The sequence below is a fragment of the Lineus longissimus genome, chromosome 2 (genome assembly GCF_910592395.1).
Source record: "Lineus longissimus chromosome 2, tnLinLong1.2, whole genome shotgun sequence".
NCBI classification, from domain to species: domain Eukaryota; kingdom Metazoa; phylum Nemertea; class Pilidiophora; order Heteronemertea; family Lineidae; genus Lineus; species Lineus longissimus.
In genome coordinates this window covers 2,365,018-2,390,489 of record NC_088309.1, presented here as the reverse complement: position 1 = coordinate 2,390,489, position 25,472 = coordinate 2,365,018, and the positions used below count along the sequence as shown (strand labels likewise).

Below are 25,472 nucleotides of genomic sequence, written 5' to 3'. Positions count from 1 at the left end.
GTAGATAAGGTACTGACGAGATCAACTAGCGAAATTCGGCCTTGACCCTGACTCCCAACTACAACAAATCTTGAGTTAAGAGGGTCATGAGCTCATCTAAAGCGTGATTTATATGTGAATTTGGGAAAAGGATTAAAAACCAACATGGGGTAAGTGTGTCTCAAGTATATCTTAATTGAAATTCATCGATTTGGTATGAATAGTGTGCATGGATTTTCTTACTGCAGTGACTTTATTGAGGGTTTCTTGTCAAAAATAGTTCATGCTGCTGAACAGACATTCATCAGGACAGTACACTAATGGTTCATGGTCTCTGACTCATACTCGGAGACTGGCCCTCGCTTTTGTTTTAAGGACTTCTATAGGCCGTGACCCAGTGACAGTGTATTCCTCCTGTACTCACTACTCTTAGCCTATACTAAGACTGTACATGCATTGCACGACACACTGCCACACAGGGACAGGGTCGGGGATGACAGGCGATGATGAGAAAAATTCTGCCTAAAAACTTAAACTTGTCTCAAACTTCGTTCGACCGACAATGACATACCACCATACCGCGTACTGTGAAGCAAAGCAATTATGATATTGCAACGTCGTGCGTGTTATCGCCATTTATGTCATGATGTTACACTAGCAAAGGGATGAGGCCGAGGGCAAGTTTTCATAAGGTCATTCTGAGAAAGAAAATCTAATGCAGAGAACAGTCTGGTACAGGAGTAATCCTTTAAGTGAAGGAGCATCAGAGGGGCAACCTCCTCTCGTTCATATCATGTCAGGGAAGATCAGAGCTGCTTTTAGTCTGATATCTAGAGATGGTATTCAAGTAGTCTGATGCCATAAAATCTGACTTTCCAATGTCCAGTGCAATCCTCAGGTCCACTGGATCGGAATAATTGGATTCAGATATAAATCTTTTGTCGTGATGCAATTAGAAAGAACCATTGAGGCACATAATCACCATCTTCCTAAAGCAGAGCCAAGCTCTCTTGAAACCAAAATCTATAATTAGATTATGTCGTCTTGGTAGCGTGCATAAAAAAGCTTCACGCTTTAGTAGCTTGTGCTCTCTGGGATTTGCCGGACTAACTGTGTGGAATTGATTGGATCATAAGCATCATACTGACATAATGAAAGTATCATCATACTTACAGAATGAAAGTATAAATGATGCTGCTGTCTAAAATGTTCATTACTTACTGCTGTTGAGATTTTTGTCTCCGAAAAACTTAGACAACTCTGTTTATGAAGCTAAAAGAGCAGTTTTTCCTTTAAGTCATGTTTAAGTCAGAGGAGAGGTATCCGAAAGCTCTGTTCCTCTTCTTTAATCTTGGTCCACTCTCCAGTTATAGATTTACTGATTGTATTCATAATGAGATCAGGTGGGCTGAGGAATATGACAAGGTATGACGTGTGTGATGCTTCCATTCACAAGTGGGATCGAATTTATCAATAATCAGATTAAAGCTATCAAGTAAACAGATATTGATCTATCGATGGGTCACCTCAAAAAGGGCACAGTGGTATTCCTAAAAAGGGCAGGTAGTGGGGTACTGTGCTATAAGTGGAAATGAGCTGGCAAACGCTAAAGACCAGTGCGAAATAGGTTTCTAAAATAGCCAGTTTGCTGCACCCTGTTGTTCTTTTCAATTTGAATGCGTCGTGGAAATAAATCACTATAAAAAGAAATCTTGCCGCGGATGGAGGTACATCTCCTCATTGGAGTTTGAGTGGGACTCAATGAGATAGGGAGGAATGAACAATGGTTATCCATAAGTAGACTGGGACATTTTCACAGTATGCTCAAATTCAGCAAATGGAAACTAAATGCAAGGTAAGGATAGGTCATGACAAATTGTTAGAATTTGCTTGTTGAACTACATGTATTTTGATACTACAGAATCCTGCACTGTCTTTCTGTATAAAATTGTTGCCAATCTGAAGTTGTTGCTAATCAAATTCAATTTGGTCTGCTTGTTCACTGGATGTCCTGAAGCCATTCAGACTGGTCAGCAACCACTCAATCAAGCCTCAGCTATGAGATCATGAGCTTCCAATGTAATAAACACCACGTTGAAGGGTGTCTCTCTGCATCTTGAGAGTAATATCTCACACAGCTACTGAAGCAGAACATGGGACGTCCTAATGAAACAAAATCAAATCTCGTCTTTGACAATCATTCATTCCTATTGCTTGCTGTTGTCAGGAGATAATTAATCAATTCAATTGAATGTCTTTTCTTTCAAGTCATTAATCAGAAACCATTCTTATCCCTCAGAAAGTTTTTTGTTGTCACATCAATTTGAGCGAGTTGCTTCTTGCCTTCCATTGGTCTCTGGTGCAATAAGTCACCAAGTCTTGATAACATTGACTGATTCATTCTTCTTTGACCAGAAGTAGCTCTTTATCTGTTGGACTCCAAACCAAATTGTCAAAACCAAATTGTCACATGCAGCCTTTTTCGTCAATAAACTTTGAGACGACCCACCGAATTCTTTCTCTGAACGTCACTTGAGACGTACATTGCCTCGTGCAACTTTTGATGGCTCCTTGTTATGGCACTTTTTTAGTGGCAATTAGAGTTCCTGATCCGAGGGCACTGGTGCATGTGACATCCCTCATATTTCCTGACTGATTGATGTGACAACATCAAGATTCCCCAGCCGCCTTGAGCTATACTTTGTACATGTATTAGGTGACACCGTTCGCTACGAACTACGTCAATAAGTCATTTATATGCTTCAATTATCACTCAAGGGATGCTGTAATTGAGCTGCATCGGCTAATGAAATACTAGTAGCCTGTTATCAGGGGTCCGTGATGACCTCTGTTGTCATTGATGGGTGGCAAAATCCCTCACCATGCATGCCATGGTACTTCAATTTCTTATCTCGTGTTGTTGTTTCAATTCAATATTCTTTTAAATGGCAATAAAATTCTGCTCGGAGTTGCATCTCATGAATTGGTCATAAAAAGCACAGTCAAAATTATAATTTTTTTTTTTTTTTCATTGAAGACGCTTGAATCTAGTCGGTCACCTTTTCTTTGGAACAGCATCCATGGCAACCCTATGGCTTCACTCTGCTTTGAAGAATTTATCAACCTATTTATTCAAATAAGAAGCTAATAAAGTTATAAATCAAACAAACCCTTGCTTCACTTTGATGTGAAAAACAGGCGAAGATTAAACGATGTCTAATATTCAGCAATCACATCTACATCTCGGTGTAAGTGCAATTACCCGATGTCAGAATTCAATTACCTGTCAGTTATGAATTACTGATGAGGGGCTAATTGAATGTACATGTAGTGAAGATTCAATTTTGAGCAGCAAGACCATACCTTCTTTCCATTCCAATAATCCGTTAAATTGTATATGTAGTTGGGTTTTATTGAGAACTGATAAAACGTAGGTTCATGAGAGGGGGCTCTGTCTCATCCTTTCTGATAAGGAAGACAACCAGGAATCGTAAGACCGCATCGGTATTCAGCGCCCAAAATGAGGACTCCACTCCCCCTTGTTCCTTGTCATCTTTGCTGCAGTTTGATGAGCTGATTAATTGGCATACCCCAGCTTGCATTGCCATCTCTGCCCAAGGATTCCACCAATTATGTTTGCCATTCCAGCTTCTCATGGTTAAAAATGATGCATTAAGACTGGCAGTTATTGGCAGATAATTGGTGCTTTGTCAATGAGGCATTCCTAAACATGATTATCTGCAAATGATTATTTCTGTCTTCATACACAATTTTTACGTTTCTGTGTGGAAAAAAAGTCAAATTTCTCTCTTTATCTTTGAGTAAGTTGTTAGTTGTATTTAATTTTGTCAATATAAGTTAGATAGTTTTGGAAATGAGTGTTGTTGATAGGTTTTTTTGGTGTTACTAGGCAAAATCATCAATCATACTTAATTGTCTTTAGCAACCAATCTTGACTGTCGTGATCCAAATATCTAACCTTTTGCACCCTTTAGTGTTCCTGAGATCTAAATAAATTATAAAGGTACTTTTCTATGGCTTGTCCAGCTCAGTTAGAAGAGTGGCTTGATTCAGTTTTATCTCATCCTCCTAAAACAACGACTCCTTTACGAGTATGAAACATTTACATGACCGAGCAGAGTGGCATCTTTTCAAATTGTCCATCATTCAGCGTTTCCCATCACGGAACTTCTTTCGCTAGTTTTAATGGACATTCTTCTTGAATGCATGGAATCATTGCCTCAGTCTGCCATGTCCATGGGCTCTCTGCTGCTGGCGGAAGCAAGTGGCTTGGAAGCAACCCATTTGGTGAGGACATGCGGAAATCAATTCATGAATTGGCCATTTGCTTGCAGGCTGATAAAAACAGAGTGATGTGTGTTGTGACCTGTGATGTATAGTCTGGTAGAAAATGTGACAGGTTACAGTTCTGGCCAGTAGTAACTCCTTCTACTCCCACTACATTCAACACTGAAAATGTTCAGATACTATCTTGTTAAGACTCATACAGTATGCAGGTTTGGTTCTTTAGATTAGTAATAAGATGAGCAATATTTGGTAGCTAAGCTCCTCTTCTCTGCGTTGAATTTGTAGCAACTGGTATCATATTGTAACTGCAGTAGATATATTAAAACGTGTCTTCTATTTGCTTGAGTTGTAAAATAAGAGCTTGTCACCCGCAGTATAGATCAATCAGCTGGTTTCTTTTCACTGACAATAAAATCCTAAAAGCTAACTTTGGCTGAATTCATCAAGAGGCATCACTATGCTGTGATGCATCTTGCCTTGATGGATGGGAAATGGAGTGTAGATTTATGGCCGAGAGTGCATTAACTCGGCAATTTATGTGGGAAGGGATGTTTTTTCATGGGAGGGAACAGTTTGATGCATGGAGAACACGCTTCACAAACAAATTGGGTCCATGCAAGTTCAGCTTGGATCCACGATTGTGGTTTTAGACTAACTAGCATGGCTGTGGCTGACATCCAGCTCATCATTGGTAAAGAAGGGGTTATGTGAAGTAGTTTTAAATGAAAGGTACATGATGGATGCATTGTCCCATATGATCCTATTAACACAACATATCACACATATTCCATGATAATTGCTCATCTGAGTGGTTGGCAAGCAAATAAATAAATGATATAGCCTGAAGAAACCATGTGTTTTGATTAGGAGTGCTTGGCTCTTCGTTGACTCTCAATCAATAATTTCTTTGTGTGAGAAACACAACATGTTTTTCGCGTCACTAGGAAGTGCTGTTTGCAATATTTCATGTTGGCCGCTACATCCTGAGGGGTGATATAGTTTGGTATGAAGCCGCATGAGGCGGAGCAGTTTAGGTCAGGGAATACAAGACTATACATCCTAAGGAAATTTCTGAAATTCGAAAAATCTGGATCTGTTGATTTTTGGGTTGGAAGTTTTCCTGCTGAATATACTGTAAATCTTCATGAAATGCCGGCGATCACTGTTTATTGACCTCGAAATTTAATATCCTGAGACATCTGATATTGTCATTCCGCTCCAGTGGAATAGAACATGATAAGGCGTCAACCAATATCGTTCCCTATTGTCGCCAAGGACTGAGTCTGTCGCGGGGAAACTGGCTCCTTTTGTTGTCTCATGTCTGTAAATGGTGCAAGTGAGACAGGAATTAGTGTCTGTCAGTTGCAGAATCATGCTTTCCTCTCTTTGTGTTGACTTGCTTTTTCTTGCCCGTTCTAACGGCATTCCGGTAAAAAGTAAGAGCAAGAGTTGACATGGGTGAAAAAAAAGAAGTTCAACATCTTTCTCTTTTAGAGTAGAGTCATCTCTACCAGCATCATTCTATTTAGAGAACTGTTGAGCAAACAACAGATGATCTTTGTCATTGGAAAAATGGAGACTGTTTGACTTCTAAAATTGTGGAGAAGAACTTTAAACCCTTGTGATAACTGTCTGCCTGCAGTAAAGAGCCACTAAACCCACTTGCTGGTCCATATTCCTCAGGCTCAGCCACATCAACACAAAACTTGTAAATGGTTGGGCCAAGGATTATTAAAGATTAGTCTTTATTTATTCTTGTTTGGGCCTCTTTGTCTTCCATTGATTTCCATTGTACTATTAAATACCTGGTATTGCTTTACCTGGTACATGTAATTAACTCAGATCAATGAGTGGGGAATACCGCGTGTTTTCTTTCAATGAAACACTTGTTTATATAATGTTATAGGATCAGATGTCCTTTGTTGCTATACTCTGATATTTATCAAAGGTCAGCATGGAATCTATAGGTTATAAGAAACTGAATTCATATTGTTGGCTTTTATGATCAGTTATATTTATAAATTCATATTGATAAAAAATTTCATGAAGGCTCGGAAATTCACGTTAACTAACATTGTGTGGAATATGTCAAAGGGGATTTGTGATAGAAACAGAGAGGTGTTAGGTCAGCTCTTTCTGTATGATATCTGCAGCATCAATCGGCACTGAAAACCACTATTGTTTCTGGCCACTATAGTGTATACCCGCTAACTGAGTGTGGGTTTTTGGTATTCTTTCTCATAAACGGGCATGTTGGACTTGTTTGTCTCGAGACCCGACGAGGTAAAAACCTGGTTTTGTTTTATCCTCTGCCAACTAAACCTGTTTGTCTGCCGACCTGATGACTAAATTCCTTGCCCCTGATAATATTGACATTGTCGAACGGCAGGCGCTCTTCGCTAAGGAAATGATTTGTACAATTCCCAGCAGGACGATTTTATCTCATTTCTGGTTGACTATCCTTTCTGCACGTCGATGATGGAGCCAGACAATCAGTTTAACCTCGCTGATATTGCGAAATATTGGCAAACACACAATAAGACAATTATCTGGCACATCAGCGATCCGATTTGTCTGTTGGGCGTCCTGTGTCTTTCTGATATGAACAATGTTATTATCTTTCTGGTGAGCTAACTTTTCCTCTTGATGACCTAACAATACTGCATCCCGCCCTGTGTCAGCTCCTACAGCCTTTTTTCACTTTTAACCACCAAGATTTTTGCATCTAAACTTGATTCATATCATCTTCTTTGGTAACTTATAAGACCATGAAGGCCGTTCTGGGTTTCCAAAACTTGCAACCAATACTAACCACCATTCTTGTTGTTGATCTTTCCAGGGAGCAGCCAATCTACACAACAAAGGCCCATGTTTTCCAAATCGACCCCAAAACGAAGAAGAACTGGTTACCAACCAGTAGTGCAGCAGTCAACGTCAGCTATTACTTTGACAGTCAGAGGAACTCATATAGAATTATCAGCGTCGAAGGATCAAAGGTAAGTCACTTCATCAAGAAAGCATAAAAAATAAGAATTTGAAACTGATATGTTACTAAGGCCAATGTCGCCAATTTGGCATCACTTTCAAATTTCATTGAAAGTGTCACATTAAGAGGTTCATCCCTCTGCTGTAACAACATTGAGCTTGACCTAATTTTCAAGGTCACACTGGTCAAAATTGGTAATGGTAATCAAATGTTTCTGCTCCAAGAATGCTTTAGAATTTGTGTTATTTTTATCCTCATTCGAATGCTTCCTGTTCATAAAAAGACTCAACATTAGTAGCCAGGGAAAGTAATGTTTCGCCTAATGGATTGCTATTTCCATGGGTGAGATGGCAAGCGAAAAAGAAGAGATACCAGCTTTGAACATCAAAGGTTTGTTGGTAGATTTTTTAAATGGCATGGAAGGTCTGCTCAAATGTCAGAGCAGTGTTGGATTGTGAAGAGAAGCCACCTGTGTCTTTCTCATAAACATTTCAGTATGACATTAAACGCTGTCTTTTGGGATAAAATGCGGGCAGAGAGATAATTAGATATGCCCACGGCCGAGATGGTCCAGAAAACTCCCGAACGCATCCTTGTAGCTTGAAATAGACTGCCACATTTAAACACGGCAAGATGTGATTTAAACATCTTCAGAACTTCGAAAAGTTCCTTCAACGGCAATGGGCAGACAGTGCAAAGTTCCTTGCTGGCTTCCTTGCATTCTGTGATCATAATAACCCGCAAAAATAAATCTTCAATTTCATTATGTTGCGATTTCTTCTGACAGTGATCAATTATTATTTCACAGTTGCTTGATGGACCAAGTCTGATGGACTGCAGTCTTCTCACTGCTGCCTGCATTTTCCATCAACTTTCTAATTAGCAGAGCTACATGTAGTAATTAATTAGACAAGGTATTTTTAACGAACATGCATCAAGAAAAACCGCTGAATCGTGTTAATTTAATCAAAGAAGCTGTCTGTATCAGTGATTACATAGTCGGTAATTAGTCAGAGCTCACTTTTAATCACCACTTGGAACAAAACAGGTTTCTGCCATAGGATGCGTATGGTATCATGACATTTAGCCAGGCGCGAATCCAAGTGGCCAAGACAAAGGCATCGCAATCTCAACCTCCTTTCTGAACATCATCACCTCTGTGAAAGCTTTTAAGACTGTTGATCAGAATATCCGATGTCACTGCAAGTACTGCCGTGTTGATTGGAGTCCTCTTTCTTAATTGTCTCGTGTGATGATTGATAAAGACCCACTTTGTCATCCACTTGGCTTTCGCTCATGACATTAGGATTTGTCACCCTGAGTTACTCACTTAGTCTCTGTGATTTGATTGTCTCCTTATCCACTTGTCCAACAATGAGATAAAGTGAATATTCTCTTTCGTCTGATACCCATTCCTGATTAGATCATGTACAGTTGGTGAACATCTTGGGTTGTTTCACCAGCAACAACCCCCTCATTGCCTTACAGGAGGACATTTCCTCAGCCTTGTTACGATGACCATGGGCATGGCTGCTCGAAGATAACTTGGAGGTGTGCCAGCCGACCCAGCCGAGACAAGTATAAGAAGTTCAAGTCATGTTGCCATTTGTGTGGGTTGCAACCTTTGATCATAATCACATGCGACAAAAATTGCCAAGTTAGAGTGGTCGTCGTCCCGGGTGCCTGCAATAAGAATTGCTGATCGCGATAACCAGTTTAAGGGCAGACGAGATCTTTTCGATCTTCTGTGTCCGATGCCCACAAAGGAAATTATCAGCTGGTCTTCTTCTCCTCCAGACTGATCAATGTCGTTTCCATTTCCTGTCTCTTTGAAACGTCCTTTGGCCAGTTCCTGAACTTGTAATCAAGATGAGGACTGCCCAGGCAATGCAAAGGATACTGATTGCTTTCTACTTGGTGTTGGTTTTGTGGTGGCAAAACCTCCCACTGCAGTCATCATTGTTGGGGGCATACCACCGACTCAACAGTAAATCGCAGAGACTGATCTAACTTAGAGAATACACTAGGGGTTATCAAGCAATTGTAGTTGCCTGATCCACCAAACTGAACAAATTGAAACCTCTTCTAACCAGAATATTGATATTCACGCGAGAAAAGATGTTTTGCAGACTATTTTATGAACTGACCATGCCCTCTGACTACCAAACCATTTGGATTTTTTGTCCACCATAGACCACTTTGCAGTGATTTTCATTTCACCATGTCCCAGAGGTAAGCGAAGATAATGGCATTCCTGGTGATGAAATTCTTTCTACCAATCCATTTAGCTGGAGGGAATGTGATTACCATAAATCGCTTGTTGAGAAGAGGTGGATGTTCAAGAGTTGGAACATCACACGAACATCATCATTTTCCACTTGTGCTGTGGAGTGCAGTGGCTTTGTCATTAAAGTGCCGGGCTTCTGACTCCCTTCCAAACGAAGTTATAAATGATGCGCCTTATTGCTTGCTCTTGGTGACTCGACCATTTCACTACCATGAACAGGTATTTCTGTGCAGAGCCTTTTGTGGAGACAATGTCTTACAGCTGCCGCCATGGAAACGTGGATCTCAGCATTGTTTCGTTTCTTTAAAAAGGGATGATTCCTCATTTGCTAGGTCAGGTAGAAGGCTGAATGTTCTGAGTGGTGCATGTGCAAAGACTTCTTACCAAGAACAACCCTAATGTGCTTGCTTACACCATTAGTTAGTAGATGGCTGCCAAATTCCACCCTGCTGTCATTACCAGTGGTTTTCTGACTGACTGACGCCTAGGAATCATGATTGATGATGCTCCGATGATAAGTCTAAATAGCTCTTGCCGTGTGGCGCATCCCTAATGCGACATTTGGACCTCAGGAATGATATAGAGGACATGATGCCTCCGCTTCAGATTAGGGAAGCATTCATCCCTCGATGGTTTCCTGTCTGATTGGCATGATGTGGTCATGACAGATAACGGCAAATGATTTGCGGCAACCTTAGGAAGGACTCGGCCAACTGAACCATCACCTATGGTTATTGCCCCAAGCATGCATACGTGATTCTGAGTGTTTTTCTCTCTGATAAGATTGTTTTGGAAGGTGACTTGAATGAAGCAAGCTTCAAAATGGCTTTGAAACTGCTGCTGTGGTAACAAGTGTGTTATACAAAAGTTCTTTTGTTGATGTGCCCTGCTGGCAAGGAAATCCATGACAATGAGTCTATATCAAGCAGTGTATATTTCATAGAGCTTCCACCTGGGGGCGAGATTGTGATAATGCCGGACATGTCACATCACCCTTCTGTCCGATTGGTTTCCTGAGGGACTGATATATATGATCTTGATAGATAGCTAATGCCCACATGATCTGGGATGATTTCTGACTCCTGCTGCATCCCTGATAACCTTGGAATGGGTTGGACAGGTGATGTCGCTGTTCTGTTGTAGTTCTAAGCATTTACAAAGAAAGAGTTGAGCGACTACCATTTTCACTGCAGGATCTGTATAGAAAAAACTGCACGTCTGTTCCTTCTTTTTCTAAGCTTTCCCTGGCAAAAAGTAGATGCTGCGTTTCTTTTTCATCAGTAACTTCCCAAAGCCCCTAGTCTGGATACTCTAGGTACCTGATATAACAAATCTCCCCATTGCTCTAACATCCCCCAGGCGGCATAGGTATAAAAATGCACGAAGGCATCCGTGCTGTTCTAGCCCAGCCACCAGGGCCAATTCTCTTATTTCTAAAGTATCCCATTTCCTCCCTCAGAGTCTGTCACGGCATCTGGCCTTTCAAATAGCTGATAAATCAGCCAGTTTGTTGTCTGTCACCATATTTGGCCAATTGATTGCTCCTGATGGCTATCTCTCTCTCCACCAGTCACCGGCAGGTGCCCTGTGATGTGCTTAATTGGATAAATGTAGATTCTATATGATTGCTTAGGGTTTCTTTGAGATGAAATAAAATGCCCAGAACCCTACCACTCTTTTTCAGAACTGCTAGGTAGGCTACATGTTCTATTTCCGAATGGCGCTAACCTGTTAAGAAATAGAGCCACATTGGGATGTAACCTCCCGATTTGATCACTGCGATAAAAATTGCTTGTTTGTGCAGCGCCTAATCCTTCTTCTGTTCAGTTGTTGCTACAGGTGTCTTACTGCATCAGTCGGCAATACTCGATACCAGATGTGACACAGGGAAGTTATGCAAAGGAGGCTTATACATCGCATGGGCATTCGCCTGCAGACAGAAACTTTATCTGATACATTTCAGACATCCTAATCGACAACACCCTCCGGGTTATCCGTGAGTTGTCTGATTATATCCCTTGATCACAGAGTCTAATGCAGGATAAACTATCAAATGATCGATAGTGCTGACCCCTTCTTGTCTCAAGCCGCTGAGAGCCCTTCCTCTCTTGTGCCACTGTGAACTTGGGGATTAGTCTGTAGCTGTTGGTGATTCCTTTGGCTTCACCAATAACCAATAGTCTTTATCTTGATCATTAACCTTTGTGTCTGGTCGCCAGCTCGGAGCACACCGATCAGATGTTAACGGGGCTCATTAGTGTCTTTACAACCAACTCTTCTCCGAATGGATGTGTCAGGTCCAATCAGAGCAGTAATTCTCATGTTTCACCAGCGAAACCGATATCGGCCGTAGATTCCAATTATAACTCAGTTTTGAAAGCTGGTGTTCAGAGACATCAGATTGTCATTCATTCAGAACAGTCCCTGGACTCTTCCAATAACCAAAAATGTCGGTATCTTAAAGAGTGACAAACTGTTTGTCTCTCATTGCCAGTCTTTCCTTGGTTTTAGCGTATGTTTAAATTCGTCGATCTTCGATCGATAGCTCTCAGCTCATCCTTCCACTTCAACTACCAAGACATTCAAGCGCTGGCCATTAACAGAACTTTCCCCTTGGCTGATCTCAGTAGCTTGTATTTGCACCTCTCTTAATTGGTCGCGAGTCATGATGATGATGATAATATGAGTTCTTGTATCGCACTTTTCCTGGTTTCCCTGCATGTAATAATTCCGTCCTACAGAGATATCAATCTAGGGTTTCAAGGTGCAAGCAGAAGGCGCTCACTTGAACTCGACCAGTAGGGGAATCAAGCAGCAACGTGGCCAGGAGGTGAACCCACAACAACCTCTTGATCATGAGGCTGAAACTCATCCACTGTTTTGACAAGGGTCTTCTTCTTTCTCTGCTTACAACCTCCAGCAAACAGGTCGAACGTGTCGGCCACACTGTTACCTACTAAGATTGAAAAGCTTCTGGTTATATTATTCAGCTTGAGCTACTGATATGCCCTTGGGTCACATGGTCGTTATATCCAGCCAGACCATTAGTTGGAGATGGTCCCACATGCTTTGGGTCGATGCTAAAGATGTTATTTTCTTGTGTTAACTATAAACATCTGGTTAGACTTAGAGTACATTCATGAATCGTGCTGTTGAATAAGTGCATTGGATGGAATTGAGGTATATTTTGAGGTCCTAGATGCCCAGTCTGGCCTGTCTCTAAACCTCATTCCAAGGATATCCTCTTTCTTTACATGGAGATTTCAATTCTGTGTCAGGCTTATACGCGGAGGTCCTGCATGATCTTATCAGCCAAGAGAGCCGATATTGACCATGATTGATAAATGTATCCCTAATCCTTCTTACTAAATAGACTTAAAATTGCTCAGTCCTTTTTCCGTGGTCGAGTCCCTACCTGCTTGACTGAACAAGGCACTACAAATCATCAGTCCCATTGGTCGGCATGACCATCTGCAGACCATGAGTGGTCAATACAGCCCAGACTCCCTCGGCTTCTGATCACGTCCACACCAGTGTCACATGCTACAGCAACATGAGGTTAACGTAATTTGTGGCATTTTGAAAGGTTAGCCTGTAGATACGAATAACAATCAGTGAATTGGTGGTTTGGGAGGAGAGCCTGTCTGGGATGAAGAACTGTGGGCATGTTATGGTGTGATCACAACCCTGCCAATAACACATGTCATCAATTGAACTGGACCCCTTTACGAGAGGTTGTAGAGTACAGCTACTTACCAGCCAGTGTTTCAGTGTCAAGAGAACCATCTACTCCCAAGGACAGAATGATATATTTTAAGCGGCTTAACTTCCTATTTTATCCATCATGTCAATTTGATATCATCAGTGAGCTTTAGTCAGATTTTATTGATATGCTTTTGTGGGGATCTTAGTCAAATTGTTTGAATTATAGCTTGCTGGCTCATGGTGTTGCTACAGATAACGGCAGACACGACTAAAAGTTTCAGGCTGCATATTCCAGGTAATAGATCAACAGCTAATTCTTTATTCCTCATTTCCTCATCATTTTTCGGTTGATTTTGATATCCCCATGGGCGAGGCTGCAACTGGATGATTGCTTGCGGAACTAGGAGATAAATACCTCGAGCTCTCCCTGTGAAATGATTTGCTTCACTCTTCCTTCCGCAAGATTACAGCGGAAATGAAACAGGTGACATATACCTTGGATTTCTCACATGATATGAGCCTGTATTTTATTACCCTCTTCAGAGGAAAAAAAGTGTCCGTTTACTTCAGAATTCCACTCACTGATGCTCTGAATCTGGCAAGCATACAAAGCATCAAATTCTTCTAATTGAATTCTGCCGTATTTGCCCAGCACTTGAGTCCCTGTCATCAGTGTATGATTACCAGCGATGGCATTATGATGGCTTGTCTGTACCCTCAGGTCACATTGGCCATCATTTATGAAATTGCTTTGAAACCTTTTGCGTCGTCCATCCTGCCTCAGGTGGGATGGTTTGTAATTTCTGATCTCCTATTTGTGACTTCTTGTTGCATCTTATGACTAATCGTTCAGTTGTCAGGAAATGAGGTACCCTAAATCAAGAATTATATATTTTTCCTGATAATGATTGCCAGTTCTTTAATTTGGCAGTTTTACATTCAATACAATGAGTCGTCGTTTTGCCCTATAAGGCATGAGGTAAAAACCAACGCCCTCCTGTGAGGTGAATTGTAATGATCTCTTGTGACACCCTGTGACAAGTGCTTTTCCATGCTCAGGTGCGAGGAGGAATCAAGTTGAATCAATCTATAAAAATATTTTTCAATCCTCCCTAATGTGTTTCGAGAATAAATTGAGTTTCTTCTTTCACAGCCAGTTTGAGCTTTGCTTTTAAATAATTCATTGGGATGGTTCGCGACATGAACAGATTGTCAGTTAGTGATTTTATGTTGCCTTGAATGTGTCTCATTTGCTTCGGTGCTAGATGTCAATTCTGATAAAAAGTTGAGTGCATTCTGTTCTTCAACGTTTGACCTTATAGCGTGTCGCTTTGGCACTGTTGGCTTCACTATGTCACAGTGATTCAATCTTAAGCAATCAAATTTTGAATCTAAGTGACTAAATGTGCCTCACCACTTGTCATTTGTCGATTTGAACCTTCTGTAATTGCAGGGTTATGGTGGCGGAAGCTTCTCAAGACGCAGCCCACACCTGTGGAATACGGTCTTGTCAGTATTGCAGTCAACCATTGGCTTTTCAGAAATACCTTGGAAAATATTTGTCATCTTCATTCAGGTTCAGTCTCCCATCTCCTTTCACCCTTATCAGCCATTTACCAACTGTCCCGAAGAAACCACTTCCGTAACACGTTTCGAAGATCCAAGCAAACATGCCTTGAATTCGTCCTTTAGTCTCTCTGTTTAAACGTGATGTAGCTTCAAAAGCCTTCAATTCAACTTAATCCACTTCTTCACACATTCGCCTGTTTAAATATTGAGATTTAAATCGAATTTGCTGGAATTCCCAGCTGCTGCTGTGAATCTTAAATCACAGAATGAAGTTTGAAGTCTTTTCTCGATGGTGAAGTCATGGTGTACATCAGACATGTCCTGATCGAGGTAACAACGTGTCTGATGTCACAAGCAGCCTAGTTGATGGTGAAGGTATTGCCAAAAAGAAAAGCAATGATTGAAAGGGGCACTGGCATTGACAAGCTTGGTACTTTGTCATTTTCCATCGATCAATTGGAAATCTAGTTTGGCAATGCTAGCAGTCATAAGGTTATGTTCTAAGCTGCTGGTGATGGGAGGAGAGATGGATGATGATTGAGGTGAGCCGGTGTGGGAGATTTCATTCATTGTGGTCACAAATCCTATTTGCTGAGGTCAAATGATAATGGCACTTTGGCAGGACATGGGGTGGGTGCAAAAAGGAGATTAAACAAGCAAGTGCTAACACATTTTGGCCATACATGGATGAAATTGATAAGTGGGGGCCTTCTTCCTGACTGTCAAGCATGTTTTAAGCAAACTTGTTTTCAAACAGTTGAGAGGACATTGGTAGGGGTACTTGGTTCTAAAAATGACAAGTGGTAACTTGGACCATTTTACCGATTCCTTCTTTAATGTAGATACTTACATGAAATATTCACACCAGATAACATATAAACCTCTTTAAGCGTCACTCCATTGCTGATGAGTTCTCCTTAGTGTGCATGTATGATGTTGCCACAGGAGGGGTTTAATAGCAAATCAATGAAGGTGGCATTCCTTAAGGAAATTAAGGAATTAAAGCGTGTCATCCTAACTTGGGAAGGCATCCTGTACAAATCGTTGCTGTCATGGTCTTGTTTGGTGTGACCGAATGATGTTGTTGATATGCGTAGTTGGTACTGGTGTGGGCAACATGACTATTTTGATATTCATGAAGTTGGCGGGAACAATCTATCTATTAAGAGGAGCATCTTTTAACTGTGGGTATTTTATTTGAAACTAGCAAAAATTTGAGGTGGCAATATAACTCTGAGAAATACATGTACTCTCAAGTTCGAGATATGAATTAGACACTTACTGTGCATTGCAATTTCAGAACCTAAAGCACAAAAAACATTCAGAATATGAATACCAATGTACCCTATAGCCTCCTCATGAGTGTGATATGTGTAGCTACTGTCCTCGAAAAGTGTCAGCATTGCAATTATTTGAATGTGTGAAGTGGTTCTCTTTGCCAGAGTTGTTAGCTATGATATTGATTCGGACATGCAAGATTTTGTATCAAATACGAAAACGGTCTTCAGCATTGAAGAACTGTTGTCACTGATACCACTGCCAAGCGTGTACTTCTGCTACAGCAGTGATCCGTTGGGAGTCGAACCCATGGCCCCCTGATATCAGCCTGGCACTGTCACCACTATGCCACTATAATAATTGCCGCCCTACCAGTTATTTATATCACATCTCTCAATAAGATTGGCCCATTTAAAAACTATAGTGTGACTATTCCAACATTGAACACCAGCACAACATTATCTATCTCATTTTTGTCCAAACATTTTACCTCACTATTATGGCAAGAGACCTTGGGCCCTATCTATATTGATATGGGCATTATGGAAATTAGCTCCACCTTTGATGTGGAGAATCGCCCAAGGCAAGAGACATTAGACTAGAGTGGATCAGGTGGATAGTTAACCAACAGATATGGTGAAGTAGTGTGGTATTGCCAAGTTTACCTTTTGAGGTTTGGACATGATGGCATGAGTCATCTTCAACAGGAGAATGAGCAGATGTGATTCATGGATGAATTCTGGGGGAAGGTGCCATGTTCAGAATTGGCCTTCGGACGAAGCTTGACATTTTGAGGGGCGATGGCTTTTGTGGATGAGAGAGTCCTTTCTCTTAAACATGAACACTGTACTCAAAAAATATGCACAACTGTATGTGTAAATGTATGAACAAGAAGAACAAGGTGGGATTATCCCAAGCACGATGGCCAACTTATCTATCAGGCCCTGCTTGCACAAGTGCCTCATTATCATCCTCCCAGCGGCCACCTCGAGCTTGGTTTACATCCTCCTTATCTCGCCTCATGCATTGGTATTCATATCAAGATTAGAATTATATGAAATCAATTCTTTATTCCGCTCTTGCTGGGGAAATGATGGTGATTTATCATTGATCACCCAATGGTGGTGTTCATCATGTTGTTTATAGACTGGATCGTTTCTCAACTCCACTTTTTACCCATTAGCTGGGAGCGGTACAATCCTAATAATTGCATTGGGTAAGTTCTGTGCCAGATTCATGCATTCAAATGCGGTTAGTGACAGCGAAGTTGTTAAAATCGTGATTTTTGGTTTACCCTGATGATGCAATTGCCAAAAACAGCTCAGATCCTCAGTCAGGCTCCTACATCTACATCTAAAACTGCAAAACTAGTCCATCGCAGGGCAATGGCTTAGAATTAGTAGAAATCCTGACACACAAAATGTTATAGCACTTGGGACTGAAGTCACCTTAAGACCTGTTGATTGTGATATACTTGGCTGGGTTGAGGAGCTGTTGATAACCATACAGTCACTAATAATCTCTTCATCTCCTTGACATTGAACACTCCATATCCATGACAATGACAACAATCCATGAACTTCACGTATATGTTGTCAAGCACAAACAATTGGTGTTTGATTGATATTGAATTATCGAATCATCAGCTAAGATATCCAATCTCAGTGCATAGTTAGAAATAGCAGACAGTTTTTTAACACAAATCCTCATTTGTAAAGGTCATCAGACATATATAAACTGAGTGCACTTATCTCCAATAGAGCCTGTTTGACTTAATTACTCCTTCATGCTTTTGCTTCAGTCTTTTTAGCTTGCCTATTGAAGTGTGAATGTGTCCAAAGTTAATATGGAGAAATATCATGTGTTAGCAATGACAGTCTGTCACATGGCATGGGGATAACACATTGATGACAAAACGAGTCATGAAGCTAATAACTCCCTTTGAGGCTTCTTTAATTGAGTTGGTGAAATTGGCATGGTGGGCTGCAGGGCTCAATTTGTTTCAATTTTAATGAAATTAGTTGGTGTAGAATGAAGAGTGGGTGGGTGTCGGGTGTTGGGAAGAATCGTTGATGTCCTCGCGGCAGCTAATATCTCTTCCATGGGAATCGGTCAAATTTAGAAGCTGGAGCAAACTTCTGGTATCAGGTGTACTGTTATGTTATAATGACCCAAAAGGGATGCAAAAAAGTTCCACAGTGATGATGATGATTGTAATGATGATGAGCCCCTTATCAATGTAGTTGAATTTGACTTTTGAGAAAAGACTAGAATCTCAGGTGGTGACCATTAGAAACTCTGTTCTTGGCATTTGCTGACTATCACTACCATGCTTTCTCTAGCTGGTCTCTATAGCATTGTTAGGCACATGTAGGCCCAGCTTCTCCACGCTCTGTCAGTATATTCTCACACTGGCATGACCAATTCAACCTCACATCCTAAGAATTGTCATACAGGGCCTGTTGCCATATTTGTTAACTGCATGTTAAAACATATGTGGTAGAAGGATTAGGCCTGTTGTCTCCATGTCAACAGTTAGAGTTGGCATGATTTCGGAAATGCGTCTTGTATTGCCTTAGGTGAGATTTACCATTGTTTGATAGCAGTGTGATGTTTGGTTAGCCAACATGGAGACTCCTACACACTTTGTTGCCTTTATTCATCACAAGAAAAATTGTGAAAATGTTTAGTTTTTGAAAATTTTCCTGAAATGCAAGTTTGCGGTTAATGTGTTCTTAAACCTAAATGTCAGATGATCAAAGGAAACAAAGTAGATAACATAGATGTTTCATTTTGAGTTTCGGAAAAAAACAGATATATGTGGTTCAGGTAGTTGGGCTAATAGCTTGTAGACGATTGTTTTAGAAAGCTTTTACTGGTGACCTTTCACCTATCAGCAACAACATTAGTTTGTCTATTGCAAAGATCTAGCCATCCTTGGTGCAGGATTTCAAAGTGCTTGGGTTGTTTTATGAAAGGGAGTCTATAGGCACAGCCAGATTGGTCAGATTAAGTTGCACAAAGTTGCCAATAGGGGTCTCTTCTATCACACAGTTCATTGAAACTACATGTATTAGTGCTTGTACGAGGATGATATTTATCAATGAATCACACATGACCCATTCCACTACCTTGGCATATTAGTGATCCAAAGACCACTGGTTTGATCTCTAAGCTCCTGCCTATATATATATAGTCCCCCATTAAGAACTATTGAAAAATATGGCGCAAACTGATTGAGAATGACTTTGTTTTCACTGGCTTGGACGTCATACTGTAATTCATCCTATGAATTGACGTCATTGTGGAATAATGGAGAATATGATACTTCATTATTTTCTAAAACCTATAAATGATAATATAGGATTTCCATGTTGCAAATTTAGAGATGTTGATCGTCAAAATAATGCTGAGTAGATTCTTTTAAATTTATGTTCATGATGTAAAGGCCATCGATCTAATAAGTGTGGGCGCATAATCCATGTCAGACTGAAAACAATCATCCTGTTACAAAGCTCTTTGTCTGTATTGATTCAACATCTCCAGCCTATCATTGATGCGTTAGTGTATCAGTCTGTGCGACAGCACTGTCAAAAGTTACCTGAGCCACAACGAAATACAATGAATAAAACAGCTTAGACCTTTAACAGTCAGATATTTTGCACTGTACCATCTTTATTTCCATCTATTGATATTGTCCTATTAGATACAGCACTGACACCACTGTGCTCTTTACAAGGAAAGGGCATCACACGTGTAGGTGGCCAGTTGAGCCATCTTTAGTTCTTTGACAAGAAATATCAGTGTGTCTCCTTGAAAGGTCACCCTGTGAGATCTTTGACAGACACCACCTTTATGGTGTTTTTGCTCTATGAGATCGGAACCATCGTCGGAATATTGAAAGGAAAGCAGCCTTCGAGCTGACGACAGTAGCAAGGAACTCATGCATCCGAGAATCAAAATGATGTCTTCTTCTGATAACAAGACTGTACTGTGTGGTCTTTGTGAGGCAAAGTCTTCACATGAATTCAGAATTTTTGTAAAAACATTTCAGAATTCATCTGGGGCATTTGTTCTGTCCTGATATGTTGCAAGCGCTGTTTGAGTTTTGTCCACTTCTATCGTTGCAGCCCGTCATCAACAGCACTATCACCCCAAACATGACATTCACCAAAACATCACAGAAGTTTGGCCAGTGGACAGACGCCAGGGCTAATACAGTGTATGGGCTTGGATTTGGCTCAGAAGCAGACTTAACACAGGTGGGAGAAATGTTCTTCTTCAGCTTTCAGATATTCCTGACAGCCTTACAATCATGTTGTCAGCCTGGTTGTGTTTGTGAAGTTGGTTGGCAATCTTACACAAATGGTCAGGATTGGATTCAGGCTACATCCACCCAGAGCACATCAACTGGCCACCACGGTAAGCACTGCCCTGGTTCATGGGACTCGATCTGTGACACTGCAGGTGTACCGGTAGATGGCAGCACATTCCTGTGTGCAGTGTCTAACCGATGCTCCACCCAGCAATTAAATCTCGTATAGATTAACAAATGGCAATCACCAAACTGTTTTGTAACCATTCATGTATTATGTTGCCTTTCAGTTTGTGGAGAAATTCAAAGAAATGAAGGAGTTGACAAAAAAGGATAAAGACACTGTGAGTCTTGACAAGGTGCATAATAATAACGAAAGCAGTACCGACCAAGGACCCAACCTGGACCCAGGTGTGGAGGACAGTGGCTCAGCGAGTGAATTACCAGTGAGTATTACTGTTCAGCCACCAGAAGGGGGGCGGGGTGCAAAACACCACTTTTCATCCCAAATCTGCGACTGCGTGAAAAACATGTTTTTGAGACGTTTGAAATCAGCAATTGGGAGTTGATCTGGGAAGTACATGTATTTGATCACCAGTAAAACTAGAACTGGCATTTCTTGTCAAATACCGGTTTATACAGGTATAAGAAATTTTCCCACATAATTTAAGACTTAGAAATGATTGTATTTTGTGTCTTCCAGAATGATGTTGGTAGTTCAGTGAGCAACAATGAACGACAAAGCCTTGGCTTAATCAGCAACCATGAGCAACAGAGTAGTACTGGTTCTGTAAACCATGAACGCCAGAGCAGTGCAAGTTCTGTAAACCATGAACGCCAGAGCAGTGCTAGTTCTGTGAACCATGAACGCCAGAGCAGTGCTAGTTCTGTGAACCATGAACGCCAGAGCAGTGCTAGTTCTGTAAACCATGAACGGCAAAGTTCCACATCCAGTCTTCCAACTAGCCAATCCACTGAAGCACAACTCAAATATGAAAATGATAGACTCAAATTAGCACTTGCACAAAGGTAAATGGGGACAATATTTCTCATTCTTTAGTTAATTTCTGGCGCACTAAACTCTATGCCACTGATATCCCTTGAAAATTGTCACCAAGAATGTTTTCATAGTTTGAAAGAATTATGTTATCCTGTAAAGCACTGTTGAAGCCTCATTTAGGTTATTTCGGAATGGACTTTTTGAATGAGCTTACTTTCCATTCATTCAGTTCGACGAATGCAAAGAAGTGGGAGATAGAGTTACAAACGTTAAAGAACAACAACAGTCGTCTGACGACGGCACTTCAGGAGAGTACTGCCAATGTGGAGGAATGGAAGAAACAGTTAGCCGGTTACAAGGAGGAATGTGCTAAACTTAAGAAGAAGGTAAGACCCTAGCAGCTTTGGCGGAAATTGGGTTTGAATGCAGCCCTTACTGTAGAAATTAAGTATATGAGCCAGAGCCTGCTTGTCACTCTATCAGTACATCTGATCTATATGGAGACCATCAGATCAACCTCTTTATAATAGGTTTAGAATCGGTGAATTCTCAACCTAAAATTGTGTAAGCGATTAAGAAAGAGGCAACTGGAACAGTATCATGGTGCCTTGGGAGAATACGAGGATATTTCAAATCTCGGAAACTGGTTATTGGGATGTCAGTGGTTATTCATATCAGAATATGCCAGACATCAACCATTAGATGTATACTTTGACGTAACTGCCCTTCCGTTGTCTTCCAGGCGTCGGACCTCGAACATCACAAAGTGGACGCGAGTCACGTGAAGCTGACAGAGCGGAAACTCTCTGAAATGACGGACAAAGTACAGTTAATGGAACGAGAGAAGAGGAGAAAAGATGAGGTATGAAAGAGTAAGACCCAGTTATCCAAACTCCAGACGGTTTGAGAGATACTCCAAATGGTTTGAGAGATACTCCAAACGGTTTGAGAGATACTCCAAACGGTTGGAGAGATACTCCAAACGGTTGGAGAGATACTCCAAATGGTAGTAGAGTGTGTTATCCCTTCAGCATTCTCCACATGTAGGGAATTAGTCCTCACTATACAGGTGAATTCATTGTCCAGTTGCACTGTTTGAGGTCATGGATCAGACGCAGTATCGTGCCTAAGACCCCAACATTGGAGATCACACATTGTAGTTTAACTTTATTGGTTACACTGGGACTCAGTGAAGACTCTTATCTGTTCACTGGTCATAGGAAGCTTGTCAATTTGGATGACCTATTCATCTTTTATTGCAGGAAATCGAGGAACTCAGGGCAAAAGTAGACGAATTAGAGCCATATGAAAAGCAGAGCAAAATATTGTTGGAACGAATAGAGGTAAGAATCATTGTAGTACATGTACATACAAACGTACGGATGTAACAAAGGTTCTGAAAAAGGCCTATAAGTCTCTTTCTCTGAATGGTACCAACATTTCCACTTTCACGACAGCTGTATCTATATCACTGAGCACAAGGTGGCATCACAAAAACAGATTTACAGTATTGTCCTGGATATTTCTAATAAGTGCCGTTCATTTGTTTCAGAAATTTGAAAAAGAAAGTGAAACGTTAAAAAGTCAGGTGACCGAGTTAAAGGAGGAGAAGAAGGAGTCTTTGGCAGCGCACAAGAAAAGTAAACAAGAACTGCTGCAGGTTCAAAAACAAATGGGAGGGAAATTGAAAGAAATTCACGAACTTCAGGACAGGTTAGCTGTCATGTTACAGTCTTGATAATGTTGAAACGTCACGCTTTATCTTCCCGTCCTTGTTTCCTGTCGTTGCGGGTATCATCTGTGCAAACAATAGAGATTCACAAACAATACTGTGTTATAGCGTGCTGTGGGTGTCATGGGTGCACCGGTTAGGCTACACTCTCCCTTGGCACAACCCAGAATTGAAACTATTCATTTCCCTTCACACAACTTGGCTACACTCTCCCTTGGCACAACCCAGAATTGAAACTATTCATTTCCCTTCACACAATTTGGCTACACTCTCCCTTGGCACAACCCAGAATTGAAACTATTCATTTCCCTTCACACAATTTGGCTACACTTCTCCCTTGGCACAACCCAGAATTGAAACTATTCATTTCCCTTCACACAATTTGGCTATACTCTCCCTTGGCACAACCCAGAATTGAAACTATTCATTTCCCTTCACACATTTTGGCTACACTCTCCCTTGGCACAACCCAGAATTGAAACTATTCATTTCCCTTCACACAATTTGGCTACACTCTCCCTTGGCACAACCCAGAATTGAAACTATTCATTTCCCTTCACACAATTTGGCTACACTCTCCCTTGGCACAACCCAGAATTGAAACTATTCATTTCCCTTCACTCTATTCATTTCCCTTCACAGACGGAATCCCTCTGAACTGGCATATGGTGCCTTGATCTGTGACTTTGGTCTTCAACATTGCTTGAACCATAAAGACACATAACAATGTAGAACTGCTGTGAGGTTGTATTGTTGATAATGTGTTAAGTGTTCATATGGCACTCTGTAGGAAGTTTCAATGAAATCCCTTGAGATCGTTATGTAGTGATGGGTTACGCCGGATCTCAAAAGTTGATATTGTCAAAAAGATTAAATGTGTTATGATATGGACCTTAACTGTCTCTAGCACTGCACTGCAGCCAATGGCATAGGGGCCTGACTCTGCTAGGTGGCCAGTGAGTCTTGTACATTTTCAAGCCTCATATGGAGTTAACGTCAAGTTAATGACTAATTCATTTTGAGCAAGTTGGGCCAGAAGTTAAACAAAAGTCATTAATTCTATATCTGCATTTATATCATAAAATCAAAATGTGTTGAAAGTTTTGTCACGAGAAGAACTTTCTTGGTCACCCAAGACACAGTTCAATCAAAGTTTGCATATCTCTGTACTTTATCTATACACTTATGAAAGCTACTTACTCTTTATTTATACTGTGTTATACCTAAATCATTCCAATGTCAGAGAGGAACTAGACAGACAAACTACTGCTCCGATCACTAATGTATAGCTGTGCAGCTGTGGTTCTGAAATTCACCACAAAATGTACACAAACTGCTTGTGTACACTTTTCGGTGTACATGTATTTCTATAGCACCTCCATCACAGAAACTCTGTTTATCACTGTATTGATGAGTGACGGCTGCAGTAATTTGTTGTATATGTGCCCCTCCTTTAAACATTCTATATTTTCTGATTTTGTTGACTCACATTTTTTCGTTAAACACTATTGTTATGTTTAGAAATCATTCCAATCATTTCAAGCGAACACTCCTATTGAGTTTCTTGTTCTGTTTAATGCTACTGGTTCTCCAGTTTTCACGTTGACATTCCTTCATCTTTTTGATTCATTCAAATTACATGTACGTCTTTCTGATTATCATTCTAACACGCCCTGGTTGCGATGTAGCATTGTTTTCAATGCAAATGCATTAGACCATGTTTTGATCCAGTAATCGTATGGGATTGTTACAAATTTTAGAAGCAGTCAAAATTGCCATTAAAAGCACATTACATTACCTTTCAATGTTGTTTACCCGAACTGTCATGATTCATGAAACAAATGATGCCACTATGTCTACTTTTTCACATCTTCTTACTTAAAACCAAAATTTATATTTAATCTGATTCTTTATAATGTGCTTGTACAGTTATACCAAAATGAGCGAATATTCCTATTACCTTGTTGTTTTTTCTGAGGTAGGAAGGAGAGGACACACCTGTAGTGCAGGGGTCCGCTAGTGTGATGAAAGATGTTAGGACTTTCCAGGCAGACATCGTTGTTATGATGTATGTAATTAAGAGAAGTGGTGTCGGTCATTAGGTCAGTAACTGTTGCCAAAAGCGAAATTATCTGAAGTCTTATGAAGCTTTTGTTATCATGAACTGTGGTACATATACATTATCATGTTGATCATGTAAATACAACCAGTGATTTTGAACAAATTTGTAAGATATCGTGTACATTGTATAAAATTTTCCTTTTTTTCCAATTTTATTATGGAAATGTTGGCTGCGGAATAAATTGCTACATT

General features: G+C 40.6%; 1 protein-coding gene across 1 annotated transcript; it reads left to right on the top strand.

Annotated features, from left to right (window-relative positions):
- Positions 1-53: 53 nt before the first annotated feature.
- LOC135501017 (homer protein homolog 2-like) lies at positions 54-25,472 on the top strand. The gene is made up of 9 exons (XM_064792739.1): positions 54-149; positions 7,127-7,283; positions 20,243-20,374; positions 20,718-20,873; positions 21,131-21,456; positions 21,657-21,813; positions 22,170-22,289; positions 22,690-22,770; positions 22,980-25,472. Exons 1-9 carry the CDS (start codon positions 145-147, stop codon positions 23,163-23,165), a joined length of 1,320 nt encoding a protein of 439 aa, XP_064648809.1. The 5' UTR covers positions 54-144; the 3' UTR covers positions 23,166-25,472.